Raw genomic sequence first — 20,123 nt, forward strand, 5'->3', positions numbered from 1 at the left:
CAAAGAGAGTGCTACGGGAAAAACTCAAGTGGTTTTTTTTGTTTCAAAAAAGGTGAAATGTCGACTGATGATAAACCTCATCTGGATGTCTGTCAACTTCCCAAATGGACAAAAATGTCAACTCATAGTGAATTTGGAGTTCATTCCACCAGGGAAGCTGTTAATCAAGCTTTCTACTTAGAGGTTCTGAACAGATAGCCTGACAGTGTGTGACAAAAAAGGCCTGATCTGTGGCAAATGGGGACCCAATGTTTTTGCCACCTCTACGATGCACCGACTGTCATGCAGCCATCTCAGTGCACCAGTTTTGGCAAAAAACAACATGCCTCTCTTGCCCAACACTGCTGACCGTGCGACTTCTCTTTGTATCTGTGAATGAAGAGGGACATGCAAGACAGCGATTTGATGGTGTAGAAGAGGTGAAGAAAAACGAAACAAAACAGGAGAGGTGCTTTCAGCCATCCAAACAGATGAGTTTGAAAAATGTTTCCAAGAATAGAATTACAGATTTGACGACCGTATTAAGTGGAATGGAGAGTGCTTTGAAGGTGATAAGTTTGTTTTTTTTAAAAGAAAAATAAGGCTGCAGATCAGGCGAGGAAGCCTGTTGCCGGAAGCATTCCATACGGAGTCCTTGGCTCTGGACATGTGCAGGTACAAGAAGTCCTTAGAAGACAGCCTTCAGAGGGCAGATCTTGTCATCAATCACGCAGGTGCAGGAAGCTGTTTGGAGACTCTGGAGAAAGGAAAGCCACTTATAGTTATTATAAATGAAAAGTTGATGAACAATCATCAGCTGGAATTGGCAAAGCAGCTGCACAAAGAGAGACATCTCTTCTACTGTACCTGCAGCATGCTTCCTGGGCTGTTGCAGTCAATGGACTTATCACCACTGAAATGTTTCCCCCTGGGCAGCCAGAAACATTTTCTGCATTTTTGGATAAAGTTGATGGATTACAAAAATAAAAAATAAATGCACAACACTTAAAAAACACCCCCAAATGCAAACTATAGGACTTGATTAAATCAAATGTAATATAGAATATATATTTTCAGAATAATATAAAGTAACCAACTAAGTACACCTGTAGAATGCATAGAAAATTTTGTGATGTGAATATTTATTTGGGGGTTTAAATTCGATTGGCAATTTAGTAAACTTGCCATATGTTCCCTAACCTTAATATTTTAGATAAAACAGGCATGTAGTGTACATTCACATGTCTTTCCCCAAAATCCCAAGTGCATTTGGAATTATGAAAAAAATGAATGAGATTTAAAAGCTTCTTAATATGAAGTGCTTGGCAGGAACTATAAATGTACTCAGTCTGATTTTATACTATAATAAAAGAATGAAGCATTATCAAATTAAAAAAAACGTTATTATATGAGTTGGCATCATAGTCCAAGGTGTTGAATACCAAAGAGACACAAAGAGTGATAAGATTATGCTCTGAGAAATATGAAGGGACTTCAAAAAGTTCATTGAAAAAGGGAATCAAAAGATTTGGGTGGGGGAGGTGAAGAAAGTTGATGGTGCCTGGCTATCAAAAGATATAGCGTCTGGGGTCTTAAAGGTTTGAAGATAAACAAGTGGCCATCTAGCTCAGAAGCAACAAAGCCCACATGGAAGATATACACCAGCCTATGTGACCACGAGGTGTCGAGGGAATCAGGTATCAGGCATCAATGAACAAAAAATCATATCATTGTAAATGAGGAGGAGTGCAGAGTGGAGACCCAAAGCCCATCTGTAGGCAACTGGACACTCCCTTACAGAAGGGCTGTGGGAAGGAGATGAGCTAGTCAGGGTGCAGGGTAGAAACGATCAAATATACAACTTTCCTCTAGTTCCTAAATGCTTCCTTCCCCCCACTATCATGATCCCAATTCTACCTTACAAATCCGGCTAGACCAGAGGATGTACTGTACACTGGTACAGATAGGAGCTGGAAACACAGGGAATCCAGGGCAGATGATCCCTTAAGGACCAGTGGTGAGAGTGGCAATACCAGAGGGTGGAGGGAAGGTGGGGTAGAAAGGGGGGACCAATGACAAGGATCTACATATAACCCCCTCCCTGGGGGATGGACAACAGTAAAGGGGGTGAAGGGAGATATTGGACAGTGTAAGATATGACAAAATAATAATTATTTATAAATTATCAAGGGTTCATGAGGGGTGGAGGTTGGGGAAAGAGGGGGAAAATGAGCTGCTGATATCAAGGGCTCAAGTAGAGAGCAAATGTTTTGAGAATGATGATGGCAACAAATGTACAAATGTGCTTGACACAATGCATGGATATATGGATTGTGATAAGAGTTGTACAAGCCCCCAATGAACTGATTTTAAAAAAAAGATTTGAGGCATTTTTCTGAGAGCCTTTGAAGCCCCCTTGTTATTGGCTTAATAGTTCTCCAAAGAAAAAAAATTATGGGGGCAATTTTTAATTGTACTTGGAGAAACTACTTTTATATTGAAGTGTAGAATGGGGTGGCGTATTTATTTTTTTCCCTCTGAAATGTAAATGGTAACATAATGTTGCCCAATTTCAAAGTTCTGCTGATTTGAAAAGAAATAATAAAAGATGGATGACTTCTACCAGTTAAAAAAAAGGAAAGAAAAAGAAATGAATATATAGTTGTGAAAAAAATCTGTTTTGGGGGGGTACCCCCTCATATACAGGTTACATGATTTGTCTGAATGACTTTAAGATTGAGGGCCAAAAATGATCCCTCATCCATCAGGTGAAATGTTGCTTTTTCTTCCTCTTTCCCTTTTTTCATGTTAAACAAATGATGTTAATTCAAGAAGTTATGCCATGTATAAGCTAATGCACACCATAGTACTGCTTATTGAGTAGTAGCTATGTGTCAGGCAATTAGCATTTACAATTTAAATCCTAAAATACTTCTAAAAGGCATATCACCATTCTTGTTCTTGGGTAACGAGGGGACAGGAGTGCATAAAATGTAGGTCACATTCAAGGCCACATAACAGCTTAGTGGTTGAGCTCATCTTCAAAGCCGGTGTTTGTTTTCAGTGTGCCTGCTCTGTTTAACGATCTGCCTCTCTAGGTACCAGGAGGTGCCCAGCTTCATGGGAGGTTACACAGAGCAGTACCCAGCCTGTTGTCAAACCTAAACCTATCAATGACTGGGCATTAACTTTGGCCAAGTATGCCCCAGTCTTTGTGAGGGTAAAATATTGTACAGGACTTCATTGGACGATGATGAGAATTGAGGAGCAAATGCATGTGGCAGTGCTTGATCAATGGTTATTCAATTGCTCCAGCATCTTTCTTTTGGTTGGTAGAGAGAAATAGGCTAATATTACCAGGACTCAGTACTCACTGTATTATGAGTTGCACATTTAACATTTTCTCCACAATGCTTATTATTAAAGAGGATGTAGAACTATCTTATTTCTGCCCATTTCTGAAATTGATATGCACGAACTAATATACTTAGAAGGCAAAAAGATGGAGAGGTTCAGATCTCAGAAGAATTGTTGGCTAGTGATGAGAGTAGTGGGCTCTGAAACAGACATTTGAACAGCTGTCTCAACAGGAAACTTTCAGCAATTTGACAGGTATTGGTTGGCTTTTAGTTCAGAGTCCAGAGCCACACAATGTGGGCGAGTGGAGCCATTCACAAAACAATCTGGAGCTTTTCTTTCCCAGCAGTGACCTCCCTGGACACAGGATGTATACTTTAGTTCTCCTGAGGGACACTGTGGATGACGTTTGAGAAGCTCTGCCTTGGTGACTAAGTGAAGATTAATATCCTGCTTTAATAGGAAAGAGCTGTCATGAGATCTGATACGTTGCGACCAATAAAGGACTTCATGTGACCCTGACAAGATTTTAGGTTTTGATGTATAAAATCTCATCCAGGTTCTAGCTTGCGTCAGTCTGTCTCTGAGCCTTTTTTCACTAACCTATGCATTTAGGGTATAGGAAACACTTATAATGCAATTAGTGGTTAAAGAGGAGCCGTTGGGTGTGAATGAATACATTACACTTTGAAATCAGCAATCCCTAGCCAAGGTAAGGGCTGATGGAATGGTTCCTAGTCCTTCAAATACCCAGCAAAATGAATGTGCTCTGCCTGAAACGAAAGTCTTGTTTTTCATGGTATTTAGTTGATGTGGATACCAACTGAACAACAGCAAACCATGCACACCCTTGTGGCAGTCACGTTGATTCAAGCCATGGTGACCTCGTGCTGTATGGAGCAGAACTGCTCACTAGGGCTTTTCTTGCCTGTGATCTTCATGCAAGCAGATTTCCGGGGTTTACCTTCAAGAGACCTCCAATGGGAGCTAATGTTTTAAATAACAGACCTGGGCACCCTATTTGTATTATGCAGGGGGTGATGTGCATAATCCTGAAGTGTTACAATGTTGAAAGGTAGTAAAAGCTGCAAAAATGGGAAATGATGTAAGACAGAGAGAAACCCGCCAGAGAAGGGATGCTCACTGGGTACTTATGAGGGAAGACCAGTAAGATTTCCTGTGCACGGTGGAAAATTTCAGAAACCTGGAAAAGCCAGGCAATCCTGGCTGTCAATAATGGATCTTTTAAACACTCATTTTTCTTCAGCTTGTATTTAAGGCATGTTATTCAAAGATTACTCTATGAAGTAAATACAAGAGGATCCTCAAAAATATGGCAAAATGTATAATATGAAAAACTAAGCATGGATATAAAAATATTTTGTACCCAAATGAACTCATTATTGCTTGCTGAATAGGACTTAGTTCAAGGCACCAAGGATAACAAATCAGTTTGATATGAGACCCTATCAGAAAAAATGGATGCTGCTAAAATTGAAGCAAAAACAAATTTCAAGTTTCTGGTGAAGCTCGGGTGAAAGAATGGTGGAATTATTGTTGCTTTCACAACTCCACCCCGACTCCCCGCTCCCCCCTCCCCAAATCAACAGCTCATAAATTACTCATGTTAAGATGGGATGAGATGATGTTGAAGATGAAGCCTGCATTGGGAGATAATCCATCCACATCAGCTTATAAAGGACTGACGATCAAGAGCAGAAGCAAGAGTCAACACCATAGACATCTCAGGCACTTCCATTTATACATGCTGACTGAAAAATTAAAGCTGAGCAATGCTTCACAGGGACCAAAACTGTTGCGCTCATGTTAGCTACAGACAAGAGCAAAGCTTTCAAGGAAACTTTAAACAAGTGGGGTTAAGATCCGGAATCATTTCCTAAAAGAATCATGATAAGGAATGAAACACGTTCACCAGTACTATCCTGAAGCTAAAGCAGAATGAAAGCAATGGTTACCCAACGTTGCAAGAGGTTCAGTCACAGCAAAAGCAGAACACACCGTCCATCGCCCATCGCTTTTGTGGGGGTGCTCACAGCATTTTGCTTGCTGAGTTTCTGAAGAACCTAAGAACCCTAACATCTGCTTATTCTGAGAGCCTCTTAAAAAAGTCACTCAAAGCTTCAGTAGAAAACGACTGTGGGAAAACGTCACCGGTGTGCTCCCCTCCAGAGCCACCCTCCTGCGGGTTCCGCCCATCAAGCACAGGCAATTTGCCAGAGTTTCCATGGAGACGCATTGGGCCTAGACCTTACATCTCCTCCCTACTTCTTTTTGTTTTCTAATCTTAAAATTTATATATCTATTTAAAGAGCACCCAATTTTCATCAGTTTATACTAGGAAAAAGACTGCACTGGCATGGTGAAATCCCCAGGATGCGCCATTCTGTGGGATGGATTAAATTGCTAGGATCTTTGCTTACCAAAAAAAAAAAATCTTGACCTTAATGGAGCTTACGTTGAGAAATAAAGTTTATATATTTTTTAATGTTCATCTTTTGATTAGATTTCCATGAACTTTTTTACATCCCCCTTGCAGTTTTCTTGGCAAAGGGAATAAAAAAATTCCCGTAATTTTATGAGGCATCCACATTTCCAGCAATTTCTGATCTAGGCCTATGCTATGAGAAACTGCCAGCCTGTGATTTATGGATTTGGCATAATTGAATTTCTTGGTTGTCATACACTTTGAGTAAAAAACATTACGTGTTTCCAGAAAAAAATGATTTAAAGAAGAAACGAGTAAAAGGATGCCAAGTTCTGAAACTTTACTTGGAAACAGCATGATAACCAAGTAGTACTTAAACTGCTCCCTATAAGTGTCTGTGTTTTCAGAAGATCCTTTGGAAGCAGAGTTTGGATGTGAGGTCTCTAGTCTTGCCCCTTGTACTCTAATTTGGTGCATGAAACAGAAATCAGTTTAACATTCTCATCGTGACACTGCAATAGAATTCTTTTAAAAAGCGTAGTTAGGCAAGATCTTTTGTCTACTTCTTAAACATATACTATTTAGTCATTTTGTGAAATCTTCCTGTGGCTAGTTTTTGGTTTCTTACCTTTTAACCTTAAAATACGAAAGCTAGAAAGTGTAAGTTCCAATCTGTGCTCAGTTGTATTACAGATTGGCCAATGCTGCTATTTTGCTACTTTTGCTCAATCCATTAAGCAAACAGAGTTAGCAACTTTTAAATTTCAAGATGGAGTGTTTGCTACCTCTTGTCAGTGCTTTCCTATGGCAATGATATGGGTTGACTGTGGAAGAGCTTATAAGTAGGAATTCCTCTTTACGGGCTTTTGATCTGTATGGTTTAATAGCATTATCTGGAAATAGTCCATAACTGTTGTCCATATGTGGCAATAGGCACTTGGAATATGGATACTTTGAGAAAATGAGTAGTTGAGTCTATTTAATGAATTCAGATTTAGACAGATGTTGCTAACCTACCATATTTGATAACGTAGGTAGACCTTAGGCCAGGAGCCGTTACTCTCCTGAACCATGCAAGTGTGTCCCTGTGACCCGTCTGAAGCCTGGCTGATCTGATCATTTCAAGTGTTTGTTCAGTGGTCCTAAACTGGGAGGCAGCACTACCTTTCCAAAGAAACGGATGGCACTCTTCTTAGGCCATTCCAGTTGTCAAAATAACTCAGGTGAGCTACTATCATGTAGTGGGTGGGGACTATAATTGGCAAATGGGCCGAAATGCATAGGACAGATTGCACAATGAAACTAACCATTTCGAGAAATTCAAATAATCAAAAGAACGGACTAAATACTGTATTTTCACTTATGAAGTTCCTTTTATCCCAGAATTACTTACAGCTAATTCCACCTTCTATGAACTGCATATTTCCTCCAGTCACATCAAGGACCTCATTTTCATCTTATGTCCAATTTATCATTTATCTCCATCTATTCCCTCTTTACCCTTGAACACACTCTCATCTTCCCTGTCTCAGGAAATACCCTTCCTTAATTCCGTATCCTCCAGGTGTGACTTCGTGCTTCTCCCTAATGACAACATTCCCTCGCCCACCAATCTCAGCTTTCACCATCTATTGGATTGGGGGAGCGACTATTTTCTGTGCCACAATAAGGGGGGAAAATCCATACCAATATGTAGTTTCAAAACACACCATTTTATTACATAGTCAGTAGAGTTATCATCATATTATGTTCCACTGTTCCACTTACAAATCATTATACATCTTTAAATTTTCCAAGCAGAATTTACTGTTATTATTTTAGGCTTATAATAACTCTACCTTTTCATATCGAGACTACAGAACACAGCCGCACCAATCGCATATATTCCCCACAATGGTAGGACACTACCACAACTGTAAGGTAGTAATTTAATAAAATATAGTCAGTAATTCAGTAGAATGTGAACAGTACATTGTCAAGCACTCTCACTAGACTTTCTAACTTCACCTACTTACTTCAAAAGAATCACAATACATTCCAAATAAATCACTCTAAGTAACCGATGATGGTAAACATGACATTTTTGGAAATAATTCAATTTAAAGTGTACTCTGTGTGGTTGGTTAAACATATACTGCAAAGTACCTGGACAATTGTGATGACTGAATTTCTTCTTCATTCTGTGCCAAAGCAATAATATGCCTTCTTGTGTCCTTTGAATTTTTGATTAATGTCTGATTTCATTATTATTTCAAAAGGCATTAACATTTCTTATCAACATAATTCGGTTGTGCAAACCTGTCTACAAAAAAGTGACCCCAAACATTAGAACTTGTGGTCATTCTTTCAGTACAGAATCACATCCTCGCGTAAATTCAGTAGAACCATTTGTACACAAAGTGTCTGCATTGTACACTTTAGATTTTTCGTGAACATTTTCATGCTCGCTTGCTGCACAGACGAATAGGGATGACATTGACTCATTTGGGCTCATTAATGGACAACTTTCATAATCCACTGTGAACTAAGTTATCCACGTGAGCTGGCAGACTTCAAAATCAACACCAGGCAACCACAGACCAGTTCTTTCTGCCGATCTACAAACACATCCAGGTATTTTTATTAGGGGATTTAAGTCAGGTAGATGATGTTTGTATTTATCAATAGAAGATCTTCAGGTTTGCATGAATTGAATTTTTTGTGTGAATTCATATGCACAATTCAAGTCCATATTTCGTTTTGAAAATTAAAACATGCTCTCCTATGGAATAATAAAGGTTCTGGTTTTCCTGTGGTTAAATAAGTAACATGAAAATAACTTGAAAGCCGATTCACTTGGGAATATAAATGAAAGTGTACAATACAGTGAGGTATAGATTCAAAAACAGGATATTTCTTCATCTGCTGCCAGAATTTATATTCGCATAATTGATGCCAAGAGCATGATGCTTTCTTGCTTATGTATGGTATGTTGTGAAAATTTGATTTTTTTAACATTTCATTTGGAAGAGAAAGGTTAAGCATAACTATGTAAACAAACCCCTATCTTTTCATTTTCTTTTGCAGTCAGCTCTTCCAGTTCCTTGGCTATGGTGTATTTTCTTGAAAAGGGTCTGTCCTTATTGTCCCAGGTGAATGGTAAAGTAAATAAAAACCAAAAACTATTCACATAATTCAATTATAGAAAAGTTCCTGGTAATTTAATTTAAAGGTAGTCCCTCAATCCTTTAGTACAATTTAATTGGGCTATAAACTGTTTGAAATATAAATATCATAAATAATCATAAGCCATATCTATATAAATGTAGAGGAATATGATTTAGATTGATGTCTACAAATCAATATCAATGAGTGCTATCACCATCTATAGCATACTCATAGTGAAATAGTGAAATAATTAAATAGTCTTTATACTAGCCTACTCAAATAACTCAATCCCACAAACACTAGCTATAATATTCATACACACAGACATAAAATATTAATGTTAAGCACACTAAGAACATACTACAAGCGAAACTGGAAACATTTTGTAGAAACTAAAAAATGTGATTTCGTGGGCATTGAAAAGCTTTCCCATCTTTGTGGGAATTGAATCTTGTTAATCCCCCACAGCATCACAATGTCTTTTCTACTATCTATTTACATTCATGTCTGCTATAAATATAGGCTGTATATATTTTCTATATTTACAGTATATACACACACGTGTACACACACAGATGTCATCCTTAGGTTTATAAGTGAACATGCATATCAGTCTGCACAATATGATCAAAACACGCCTATTTTCATTAAATGTTATTTCTTGACAATTTTCAATCTTGTGCAAAAATATTATACAGATTAGCATTCCTTCTCTCTAAAAAATTCTCTATTTGAAGGTGTAGGTTTTTATTTACAAATAAGTTATGAAATATAATTCATTCATAAATTGAAAATAATTACAATGTTTTTACAACAGGGCATTGTTGAGGTTATGAATTATGGCATTCTGAAAGCCATCTGTCAGTTGATCAATAAGTTGATGGGTTTTGCTTATTTGTTTTACTAATTCAGTTTTCCTTTGCACTTTTAAAGAACTCATGAATATGCCATTACAAATCTAATTCCCATGCTGTTGAAATAGCTGTTTGTGTGGAATAGGAAGCTTATTTCTGTTTTATTTATCCCACAGTGTTTGGTTTTCTTTTTCTTTCTCCTGAAACGTCTTCTGGAGAAGCTCTGAGAAAAAGTCCATTAAAGTGACTCTTCTAGAACATTTCTGGAAAGTTTTTCGCTCAGGAAGGAGAGCTGAGGACCAAAGTGAAGTAGAATTGAAGAAGAATAAAGGGTGTTCAGGAGAGAACTGTGTTAATCTCATCTTCTACTCCGCGTATCTCCATGCCTCATACACCCCCCCCACACACACACACCGTCCCTTCTCTGAAACATTGGCTAGAGTCTTCCGTTCAGCAGCAGCGCTGGTCCTCCGTTGCTCATGTTGTCCGTCACCTCCTGCGAGGAAAAGGACACCCGTTAACTGAAGTTCACTTTTAGAAGGGGACAATGATTTGGCTGATGAGTTCGCAAAACAGAAATTCCAAGCCATTGAAAAACGTTGCTGGCATTTGGGGAAGGACAAGGATGTACAGTGTCGCATTTGAGGGATTGAAATTTCATGGCATCTGTGAGCACATGAAAATGCTAATGTGACAATCTGCTCAAAGGAAATCTTCTACGTACAAAACACAGTGCCGTCTGCTGACAAGAGAGCCATCTTCCTACACTCCGGAGTGTCCCCTCTGTTCCGCAACACTATTTTGGAAAGCCTCACCTGGAATGAAGAAACTGGTTCAATGTCCAAGTTTTTCTAACACATGGGCTCTTCTGTGGATCTTGCCAACAAAGTGCCAGTAGATAGGTTCTAGAAACTACCTTTGTTCTCGGAAAAAATGTGGTGCCTTTGGTTTAAGAACTGCGAACGACCCACACATTCATTCTTGTCAATTTGTAACTAGGGATCCAGTAATAAACCAGCATGGAGAAGAATATTTTTCCTGACATTGCTGCTCACATAGTAAAAAACCAAACAGAACTTTGAAGTCCTTTTCAAATGATCAAGTATTCAAATGCTCAAGTACTATTAGAAAGTTCATAAGGAAGACGACCTGGGAAGGCTATGAAGGACTGATGTACAGGCAGAGTGAACCTAAAGCAGCTCAATTAGCAACTATAGAGAGTCTTTTCATTGGAGAACTCTAAATGCTCAGAGTGCATGTATCTTTTGAGACAGTAAACTTTTCCCTACAAAATAGACAGTGAGTCCACACACAACTATAAGCACTATTTAGGGGGAAATATCTGAAAATCAATTAACAGCTCTGTCCTACTATTGAACAAGCCTATTTGCAAAAGGGGGAGTCCTCGTGGCATAATGGTTATTGATAGGGCTGTTACTGCAAGGTCAGCACTTCGAAACCACCTGCTGCTCTGTGATTTCTATTTGCATAAAGAGTTAGAGTCTCAGAAATGAATATGGGCCTCTAGGGTCGCTGTGAGCTGGAATTGACTGCATGTCAGTGAGTTTTGTATATTTTTAAGAAAAAACAAACCAACCAAGCCAAAACAGTGTAGATCAATCCAAATTGAAATTACTTTCTCAAATCATGTCTATCCATTTTCATCTTATTTCTGTCTGGGTGAATTGAAACTTAAAAAAAATATGTTTTCTTTGGCAAAGCTTTTCAGAGGCCTCCAAATATTCATTGCAAAAATAAAAAACCTATCCATGCTTCGTTTTTACTTTCTTGGAAAAAGTCAGTAGGACCAAGGAGATCGAATGAGAATGTTTTCTTTGGTTTGGGTTGATTTAGAAGTTACATGGGAGGAACAGGAAGGATGCTTGAAGGTGGGGATTTGCCCAAGTTCTGAAATCTGATTTTCAAAACTGCCTTTGTTTTTAGCTGTGGGAGAGACTGTCTTCTAAGAAAAATCTTAGGTAGGAAAAAAATAAGTATTAGAAATCTTTTCGCCTCCCACATTAAGATGTCTCTGTAAATGTTAACCACAGTGATCCTTTCTCGAAGTTGGAGCAGGGGGCTTGTCTGCTTCTAGGGTATCCATTACATTTTCTCTCCTATGGTGGTAAAATCCCGGATAATGCAAACGGCTAATACGTTCAGTTAAAATCGACATATGGGAAGTTGAAGTCAACCAGGAGGTCCCTCAGAAGAAAGACCTACTTTCTGAACATCAGTTGAAAATCCTCTGGTACACAGTTCTACTCTTATTTATTTGGGATGGCCTGAGTTGAAATGGACCCAAAAGCAACTGATGGCTTTAGTGAGGTGCTAAGAGACTACTCACAAGCTCTGCAAGGAAGTAAAGAAGATTGTTGGAGCTTTTTCAGTCTAATTGAAAGGCCGGCTCTGCTAGAAACACACATAATGGATGAAAGCAGATCTCAAAAGATGTCAGGGTTACTGGGTTGAAGTCAAGTTTACAGGTAAACTTCACTGGAATATTTAAGAGCTCACCTGACGGCAAGCTAAATCGGAAGTTAAAAGAGGGAAATGGTTTCTTTTCATATCCAACATGAACTATATTAAAAAATGTCGCTCAGATATGTTTTCTTACTCCCATGAAGAGGAAGCACAATTCCCCAACCGTCTTAGAAAAGAATCCGGGTCCTCCTTCCTTCTCAAACAAGCTTGCATTCAAAGATTGACTTACATGCCTCCGCCCCCGCCCCCCTCCCAAACACATACAACAATGGGGGAAATTAAAGAGAAAAACTAATCTACTGTATTCATCTTTTATTACAAGTTTATAAGACTGGCAAAATCTTGGCAAATGAATTGTATTAAGTAATTTCATCTTAAAATGGACACCATAGTATCACTGATAGAAAATGATGGAGGTTATTTTAAAATCAACAAGTCTCTTCAGCTTAATTGCAAATAGGCACGTCCAATTTAACAAGAAGATTGTATGATACATTTGGGAAGGATCAAGTGTAGCTGTTGGCAAATGGGCAGATTTTCTGCATGTGGGCCCTCATAGCTCGGTGACTCCCCATTTCAAACCATTGTGGCTGATCAAACAAAGCATGGCGACTCAGCCATCCAGACTATGGGGAATGACTCCTATGTGGATCACAGTTGGTAGATTTACAAGAAGAAACTTGCCATAGGACACTTTTATTTATTTCTTTTTTACTGTATTCTTGTTAAACTTGGGCTGTCTGCTCATGCAATTGTGACGCGAGGGAGAGACCCAGTTTGGACTTAGCTATTATTAAAGATCAAACTCCTGCCTGTGAATGATGGCTCTGAATCAGAATCATGAAGTAGCAAAGGATCAAGGAATCAAGAATCATCCAAGCAGAAATGTGTTTGGATGCACATGGACAGGCTGAGTATTTGAAATACTCAACCAGCTTTCAAGCTGCAAGACTCGGCCATGGGGCTTATGTCAGGTCCTCAAAGGAGGTCTTGGAAAAGCCAGACTTTGAGGAGTGACGTCACAGCATCAGCTGGCATCATGGCTTTAGTGAAGAGACAATGCTTCCTGCGGTGACATTACACAACGGTAACTCCCTAAAAATCAGCGTACCTTGTAGGTAACTCTGGTGTCGGGGGCACCACCGGACAGCTGGGCAAGTCGGTTATTTCAATAGCCCTCAATCTCTAATATAAATATAACAATCATACAATAAATATTGTACCAACATATACACAAAAAGCCAATGACATGCTAGTAGAAAAAAATAGAGCACAAAAGAGTCACTATCCAAGCACATACCTGGCGAACATCTCTTTTTAACAATCCATTTCTTCAACCTAGCAGCTATGCTAACGAATTCCTGCCTTTAACTCTTTTGCAAGGACACACGCATAACTACCTACGTAAAATTACTCTCCTGGAGCTACTGAGTCACAGCCACGCCCCTCATTTGGAGGTCTAGTTTGTCTAAGAAATCGGACACACATGAAATCACAGAATCAATATTTTTTCCTCAATATCAGCTTCTAAAAAGTGTGTGGCAACTCCTGCTACCTTTCCCCCGACTCTGGGTTTAAGTGGTTTTATTTCCATGTCGTGCGGCAAATTATAATGTCGTGAGCTCAGTGGGTTTATTTTACTGATTTCTTTATCATTGTCTTAAAAGACCCAATAGCAAGGAATTAAAGAAATGTTTGCGGAATGTTAGAACACAGAGAGTTTACTATGTCATCGTGTGCCCTTTTCTGTAATTACTGCAGCTCCCTGTTCAAATGAGGTTCACGAAGCAATTACGGGAGAACCACTGTTTGAAGTACAGGCAAAACACCAAACCCAAACCTCTTAGAACTGAGTCAATTCCAACTCAGAGCGACCCTACAGGGCAGAGTGGAACTGCCCCCTGGGGTTTCCAAGGCCGTCATCTTTACTGAAGAGATGACTCATCTTTGCCCCATGGAGTCACCGGTGGGTTTGAACTGCCAACCTTTCAGTTAGCCGCCAATCTCTTAACTTGACACCAGTGCTTCTGAGAGTACAGGCATGGCTATCCAAATATGCAGGCCATTTAAATTTGAATTAAATGAAGCTTTATGTGTACTTCAATATCTGCACTGATAGGCAAGGCTTTTGTTTCCCTCTTAAAAAGCCCCATTTATGCTTGAAGATCCAATTTACATAATCAAATACATCTACTTGCAAGTCCAGGGGGTGAGCTACAAAGGGGAATTCATCCGATTTCTAAACCTGGCACTATTAATTGAAAAGGGAATTCATCTGATTTTTAAAACTGGCATTAATGAGTAGAGCATCTCTTTAGTTTGTGTATCTTTCCTCTCAGTATAATACATAGAAACCCATATTCATAAGGCATTCAATATTTTATGACATGCTATTTGAGGAACATGGTTTTTGAATAGACGAGGATTGTGTTGGAAATAGGTGTACCTAGGAATTGTAGAGAAAAAACAAACATAATACTAGTCTTCATACAGACAGACCACACTTCTCTTCCAATCACATTCCTGAAGTTCTCCTCTAAGGCAGCCTTCCTCACATGACAGCAGTGCGGGGGGGACAGGTCCAAAACTCACTTTCTCAGCCATTTCATGAGAGTGATGCAGCGAATGCTCTCTTTCTGAGAACATTCTCCTCTGTTCATAGCTGGCTAGCCGACAAGTGAGCCAGGATGAGAGGGTGCAGCCCCCGATCCCGATGCAGGCGAGGGACATGGAGGCGAGGTGCAGGGGGTAGAGGGACGACGTTCTCTTGGTGACTGCCCGAAGGAACTGGACATTCAGGATGCCTCCGATGAGTCCACAGATGCAGCAGGCCGAGAAGAGGATCATCTGGTAGGACAGAGGGAGAAGGGGTTACAGCTGAGCAGACCAGAGATGCACGCCCCACTGCAGGTCCGGGAGAAGTGATGGGTGAGGAGACTGCGCCTCTGTTGCTCTACTACACAGACTAGGGAACTATCCTGTCCGTTCAAGTTCTTATCCATTCTGACTCACCGGAAAGAGAGTAGATCACAGGGTTTCAGGAGTTGACTTGTCTTTAGGAAACCAACAAAATGTCTTATAAAATTTTCTGGAAAGTTTGAAGTACACACACATCCTCTGTGTAGATTCAAACCTAAACAATACTAATGATGTGCTGCCATACGGAGCCCTGGTGTGCAAGGGTTAAGCACTCAACTACTAGCCACAAGGTGGGCGCCTCTTACCTGCCAGTCTGTCAGTGGGAGAAAAGAACTGGTGATTCTCTGCTGTGAAGAATTCAGCCCAAGGAAACCCCCTGGGGCAGTTTTGCTTTGCCCCACAGGTCACTTTGGGTTCTAATACACTAGAGGGGACAAGACAGCGAGGTTGGCCACTGCAGGAGCCTCTAGGGGGGCACTTAGTAAGGACTCCACTACTCATGAAAAGGGCTTCGTTGTTAATTGAAAGGTTGTTGGTTTGTACCGACCCAGATGCCCTGGGAAGCAAGACCTGGCAAGCTGCTCCCCAGCGATCACCACACCGAAAACTCTACCTGGGGTCAGGACCACTTGAAATCAACTTTACGGAGCCTGATCGGTTTGCTAGTTATTATGTGCTACAGTCTTCTGAGGAGGTAGTACGATCCTTTCAGTTAAGAAAAAAGAAAACAGTGGAGAGCAGATGATACTCATATTTAGGTAATGAACTCAGATTTTTCCCCCTTTAAAGCCAGATTCTCTCATAATATCTAAATATCTTCTCATTAAACTATCGTTAGTTCCATCAAGATTTTAATCTTTATAACTTTCTAGATATGTGAGTTTAGAGAATTTAGTTACATCACTCACATTTGACATTCACGAAATTCTGAGTGAGTGTGTGTGTGTGTGTGTGTGTGTGTGTGTGTGTGTGTGTAGTTATCCAACAGGTAGCTTAGGGCTTCCTGTGATCTCCAGCTGTCTATCTTTTGTTACTCTGTGACTTCACAATGAACAACACACAGCAGGTGTTCCATAGATACTTTTTGGTTGATGTTTTTGGAGAAACAGAAAATGTAGCTTTGCTTTTGATCCTATCATTGATTTGATCTGGCTGTCTTTTAACAGAGCCAGAGGGTTTTATTCAACCAAACTACCATAGAACCTGCAGCAGAACAAAGAAGGGGGCAATGCTTCTGGGTGATAAATCTTCTTTAAATATTTCATAGGCGTGATGGAATATTCCAGTAGCTTTACAATTTGTATTTATTTAGTCTGCCATCTAGCCCACACTCTCCTATGGGCTTTCATGACATTTTGTGTTGTGATACTAATTTAAGGGTTTTTATTTGTTTGTTTGTTTGTTTTGGTCCATTCTCTTGGGGAACATAGTGTCTTCTCCAGTCACCTCTGTTGTCCATCACTATAGCTTGTTCCCTGCCACCTCAATGATACATTTCTTTTTGTCCTGAAAATAATTTTGTTTCTTTCTTGGACTCTTGAAGATGGCCAAAATCAAAATCTGATTTCTTTGAACAAACACCTTTGTGGACTTTGCTGAACGCCTCCTTTGCTACAATCCCACAAGGCCTGCGGCTATGTCACTTACTTCAGCATTTATTTTCTGAGCCAGTTATCATTTGCTGGTGTCCACTCAGTTTAACCAACACCTCCTGAGCACTACCAGGTGTTCGGGCCTCATCCAGCTCACAGTCCATTGCTTTCTTGCGAGAGAGAATGTTCAACTTGGTATGGGAGATTTTTAGAGAGTTAGAAGGTTGGCGTGCTCTAGAGGTAGGTAGAGAGGAAGGGAACTCAGCCCAACTAAGGGTTTTAGAGGAAGCTTTAAAGAAAAGAGTGATCTCAGCTAAGTTCGTGCAGTTCCCAAGTAATGGCATGGACAGAAGAGACAGCATCGGGGCAGGAAGGGTTCTTAATAGTTGATTTGGTTTCTTAAAGTTAATTAAATTTTTCTTATTGGATCTGTTTCAAAAGTGAGTTGTTGTCAGGGCTCTAAACTCATTGGTTGGCAACTGAAATTACTTCATAAACTACAATATAATATTGACAACCAATTTCCAAATAAATTACCCAACTAATTGAGAGCTTGTACCTCTCAATTCCAAGTACCATTAACCAGTGTAGATTCCACTTAAAAGTATATTAGGTGGCATGCAGCTTTGGGGAATCTATGTCAGTGTTTATTAATTGTCAGAATATATGCTAACTAGCTTCACCCAGCAAATTACTTTTCATTAACAATCTAAGTGGCAAATTGGATTTATCTGCATGGGAGCAAATCATACTATTGTCACTAATATTTTAAAAGCATTGCATTTCATTAATTTGTTAAGATACAGAGCTCTCAGCTGAGGAATTAAAAACTTAAAATCTATGTCAAAGTGTAAAATTGTATACAGTTTTCGAATCCCATCACGTTAAGATTCTGGACACCAGAGATATTTGGAGTGAGATAATTTTCACATACATTGATGGAGGGTTAGAAACTCTTTGGTAAGTAAATGTTATCTATAGGGTCGCCATACAATAATAGATAAGGGTAAGTTAGGTAGTAATTTCTAAAAAGTTCAAACACGTGTGCATCTGTGTGTGCGCATGCGTGTGCTCTCTTTAATAACATATTAGGGGATTGTTGCTCTTGAGTTGATTCCAACTCATGGCGTCCCTGTTTGTGCAGAAAAGAGCCACTCCATAGGATTTTGCAGGTTGTAGCCTTTAGAAGCAGATGGACAGTCCCATCTTCTCAGGCACCCTTGGGTGGATTCAAAGCACCAACCTTTAGGCTAGTGGGCACCTACTTCATAGTTTATACTACTCAGGAACCCAAGATCGAAAAGAGAGATTGTGTTCTTTTAAAAAATCCTATTTTTCCTTCTTGTTTTCTGTTCTGTACCTTGATAGAGGAAGAATAGAGAAAGTATGAAGGTCATGCCTAAATGTTCGAATCAAGGGTGACAGTTATGATGCTTTAAGAAACAGTTTCCCCAAGGATGCTTTTCCTGATTTATGTTATATTTTAAAAATTGTATATCTCAACCATGAAATATCTACAGCATTGGAACTTCAATCCTGTATCTAGCAGGTGTTTTCAAAGTGATATATGAATTCCACAAAAATAACTCTCCATTTCTTGCTCTCCTCTGTCAATTGGCCACCATTTCTAAGTCTTCTTCAGTTCAAAGACCACTTCCTAGAGTCCATGTGTAGTATTACTTTTGTCCATTTGTGAGAGTCTATGGTCTCTCTCAAGAAAAATGCTTAGTGCTTTTTTCCGTCTTTCCACATGCTCATAGAGCCACATGGGAGACAGAGGGCAATCCTGCAGGCACAGGCAGAGAGGGTCAGCTGCAGCCAAGAGGGTCCTACACTGGGAGCTTGCTGCTCCTTCTTGGACCCCGGCGTTGTACCCTGAAACATCTGCATACATGTCGGGTGATGTATTCATTGTTTTAAAAAAAAGTGATAGAGTTTTGAGAGTGAACGGTTACCATAGTAACACAGCCGCCTTGTTGTTTGTTAAATTGACTTTATCGTCAAAGAAGGCCAATAACGGTAGACCCTGTTCCATATTTAACCAGTTAAAATTTCCCATGAACTCAGGCTATGCTTTCTAAAATAGCTTCCTGAAGGAGCCACATGACGGTCTGGGAGTCTATGAACGGGAAGACCAGAGACTGGCATCTACAGCCGTCACGGAGGGCTGACTATTCCTGCTCTTTAAAACAGATATCAAAGTTGTTCTTTCTGTCACGGTCTCTCAAAATCATGGCGACTCTCTCTGTAAATCATAGGACCAGGGTTTGTTTCTCAGTCTTCTTTTTATCCTGTACCAGTAACATTCTGCATATAAAAACCAGCTTGCCAGCATTTCTGTTTTTGAGTTCTTCAATTTCAAATACTTTAATGTACATTACAAGCAAGGGAAAATACAACTTACAACCAGTCCTGATTTCTTTTTGGCGCACAAGATTCCGCATATCCCACAAAGAAGAAACTGCAGAGGAAAGAGAAAAAAAGACAATTATTTCTCACTAAAGATAAAAGAGCCCCGAAAAGTTTAGCTTACAGTTCATTCTTTACAGTTACTCCAGTTTTATATGATTTGTGTCATAATAGCATTAAAATATGATACACAGTCATTCCTTTTGGTTTTCTTGTTCCACTAAAATCTTGGAAGGGCAATGGCTCTTTCTACAGTAGTATGGGACAACGTCAACTTCAATGAAAATATCATTTTTATAAATTGTATATAGGTCATTGAAGGAGTTGAGCAAGGCTTGTGTCCATTTCAATATTGGGCAAAATTGTGAATAAGTGAATATTTCCCTATTTGCTACTATTCAATTCCATTCTACTTTCTCAAGGAGAAAAGGGGTATGAGGCACTTACTCATTCTATGAAATTAGTACTCAACACATGACAATAGAGGAAAGGATCCCAGTTCAAATGAAAAGATAAGTTATAAGTCAGGAGTGTGTGTTTGTGTAGATAATGTTGTTTGTACCCTTCAAACTGTGTCAGGTAGAATAACTACCTCCTCATTTTACCAAAAATACTCACTTTGCTGATACTTTGAGAGACCATAGGAGAATGGAGTTATTGCTGACATGGTATTTGTTCTAAATAAAGGCATTGGTGACATCATTGTTGTGCAAAGCAGCTACATTGGTTAGCCTAACACTAATCGGCTGCTAGACATTTTGCTGACGTTAAAATGGTTGATTCTTTAATTTGCTTAGAAACGTTTTGGGTCATTTGAGGATGTCCACATACTTTTTGACCTGGGGCAAACCATATAAATAAAATCATAAAGCCATTAATAAGCAATAAACCCACTATTTCTATTTGCAAAGAAAAGCTGGATTGTGTCTAAGCTTT

At 39.4% G+C, this 20,123-nt stretch overlaps 1 protein-coding gene and 1 pseudogene across 9 annotated transcripts in view; one reads left to right on the forward strand and one right to left on the reverse strand.

Moving 5' to 3' along the window:
• The first annotated feature begins 646 nt into the window (after positions 1–646).
• Positions 647–966, forward strand: LOC101642028 (annotated as a pseudogene).
• Positions 967–10,198: 9,232 nt separating this feature from the next.
• The window catches only part of TMEM196 (transmembrane protein 196), a 55,188-nt gene continuing 45,263 nt past the window's right edge, over positions 10,199–20,123 (reverse strand). For 3 of the 9 annotated variants that reach the window (XM_045289005.1, XM_045289004.1, XM_045289003.1), the window contains exons 2-3: positions 19,183–19,239; positions 13,403–15,114 (exon numbers count right to left, since the gene is read on the reverse strand). In XM_045289005.1, the coding sequence (XP_045144940.1) occupies positions 14,746–15,114; positions 19,183–19,239 (426 nt within the window). In that variant the 3' untranslated portion in view covers positions 13,403–14,745. Of the gene's footprint in view, positions 10,280–10,550; positions 10,599–12,564; positions 15,115–19,182; positions 19,240–20,123 lie in introns of those variants that run through there. The other 6 variants (XM_004702708.2, XM_030885293.2, XM_045289010.1 and 3 more) reach the window with 4 other exon arrangements.

Source organism: Echinops telfairi, unplaced genomic scaffold, assembly GCF_000313985.2.
Source record: "Echinops telfairi isolate 266 unplaced genomic scaffold, ASM31398v2 ScPeMD7_23;HRSCAF=83, whole genome shotgun sequence".
NCBI lineage: Eukaryota > Metazoa > Chordata > Mammalia > Afrosoricida > Tenrecidae > Echinops > Echinops telfairi.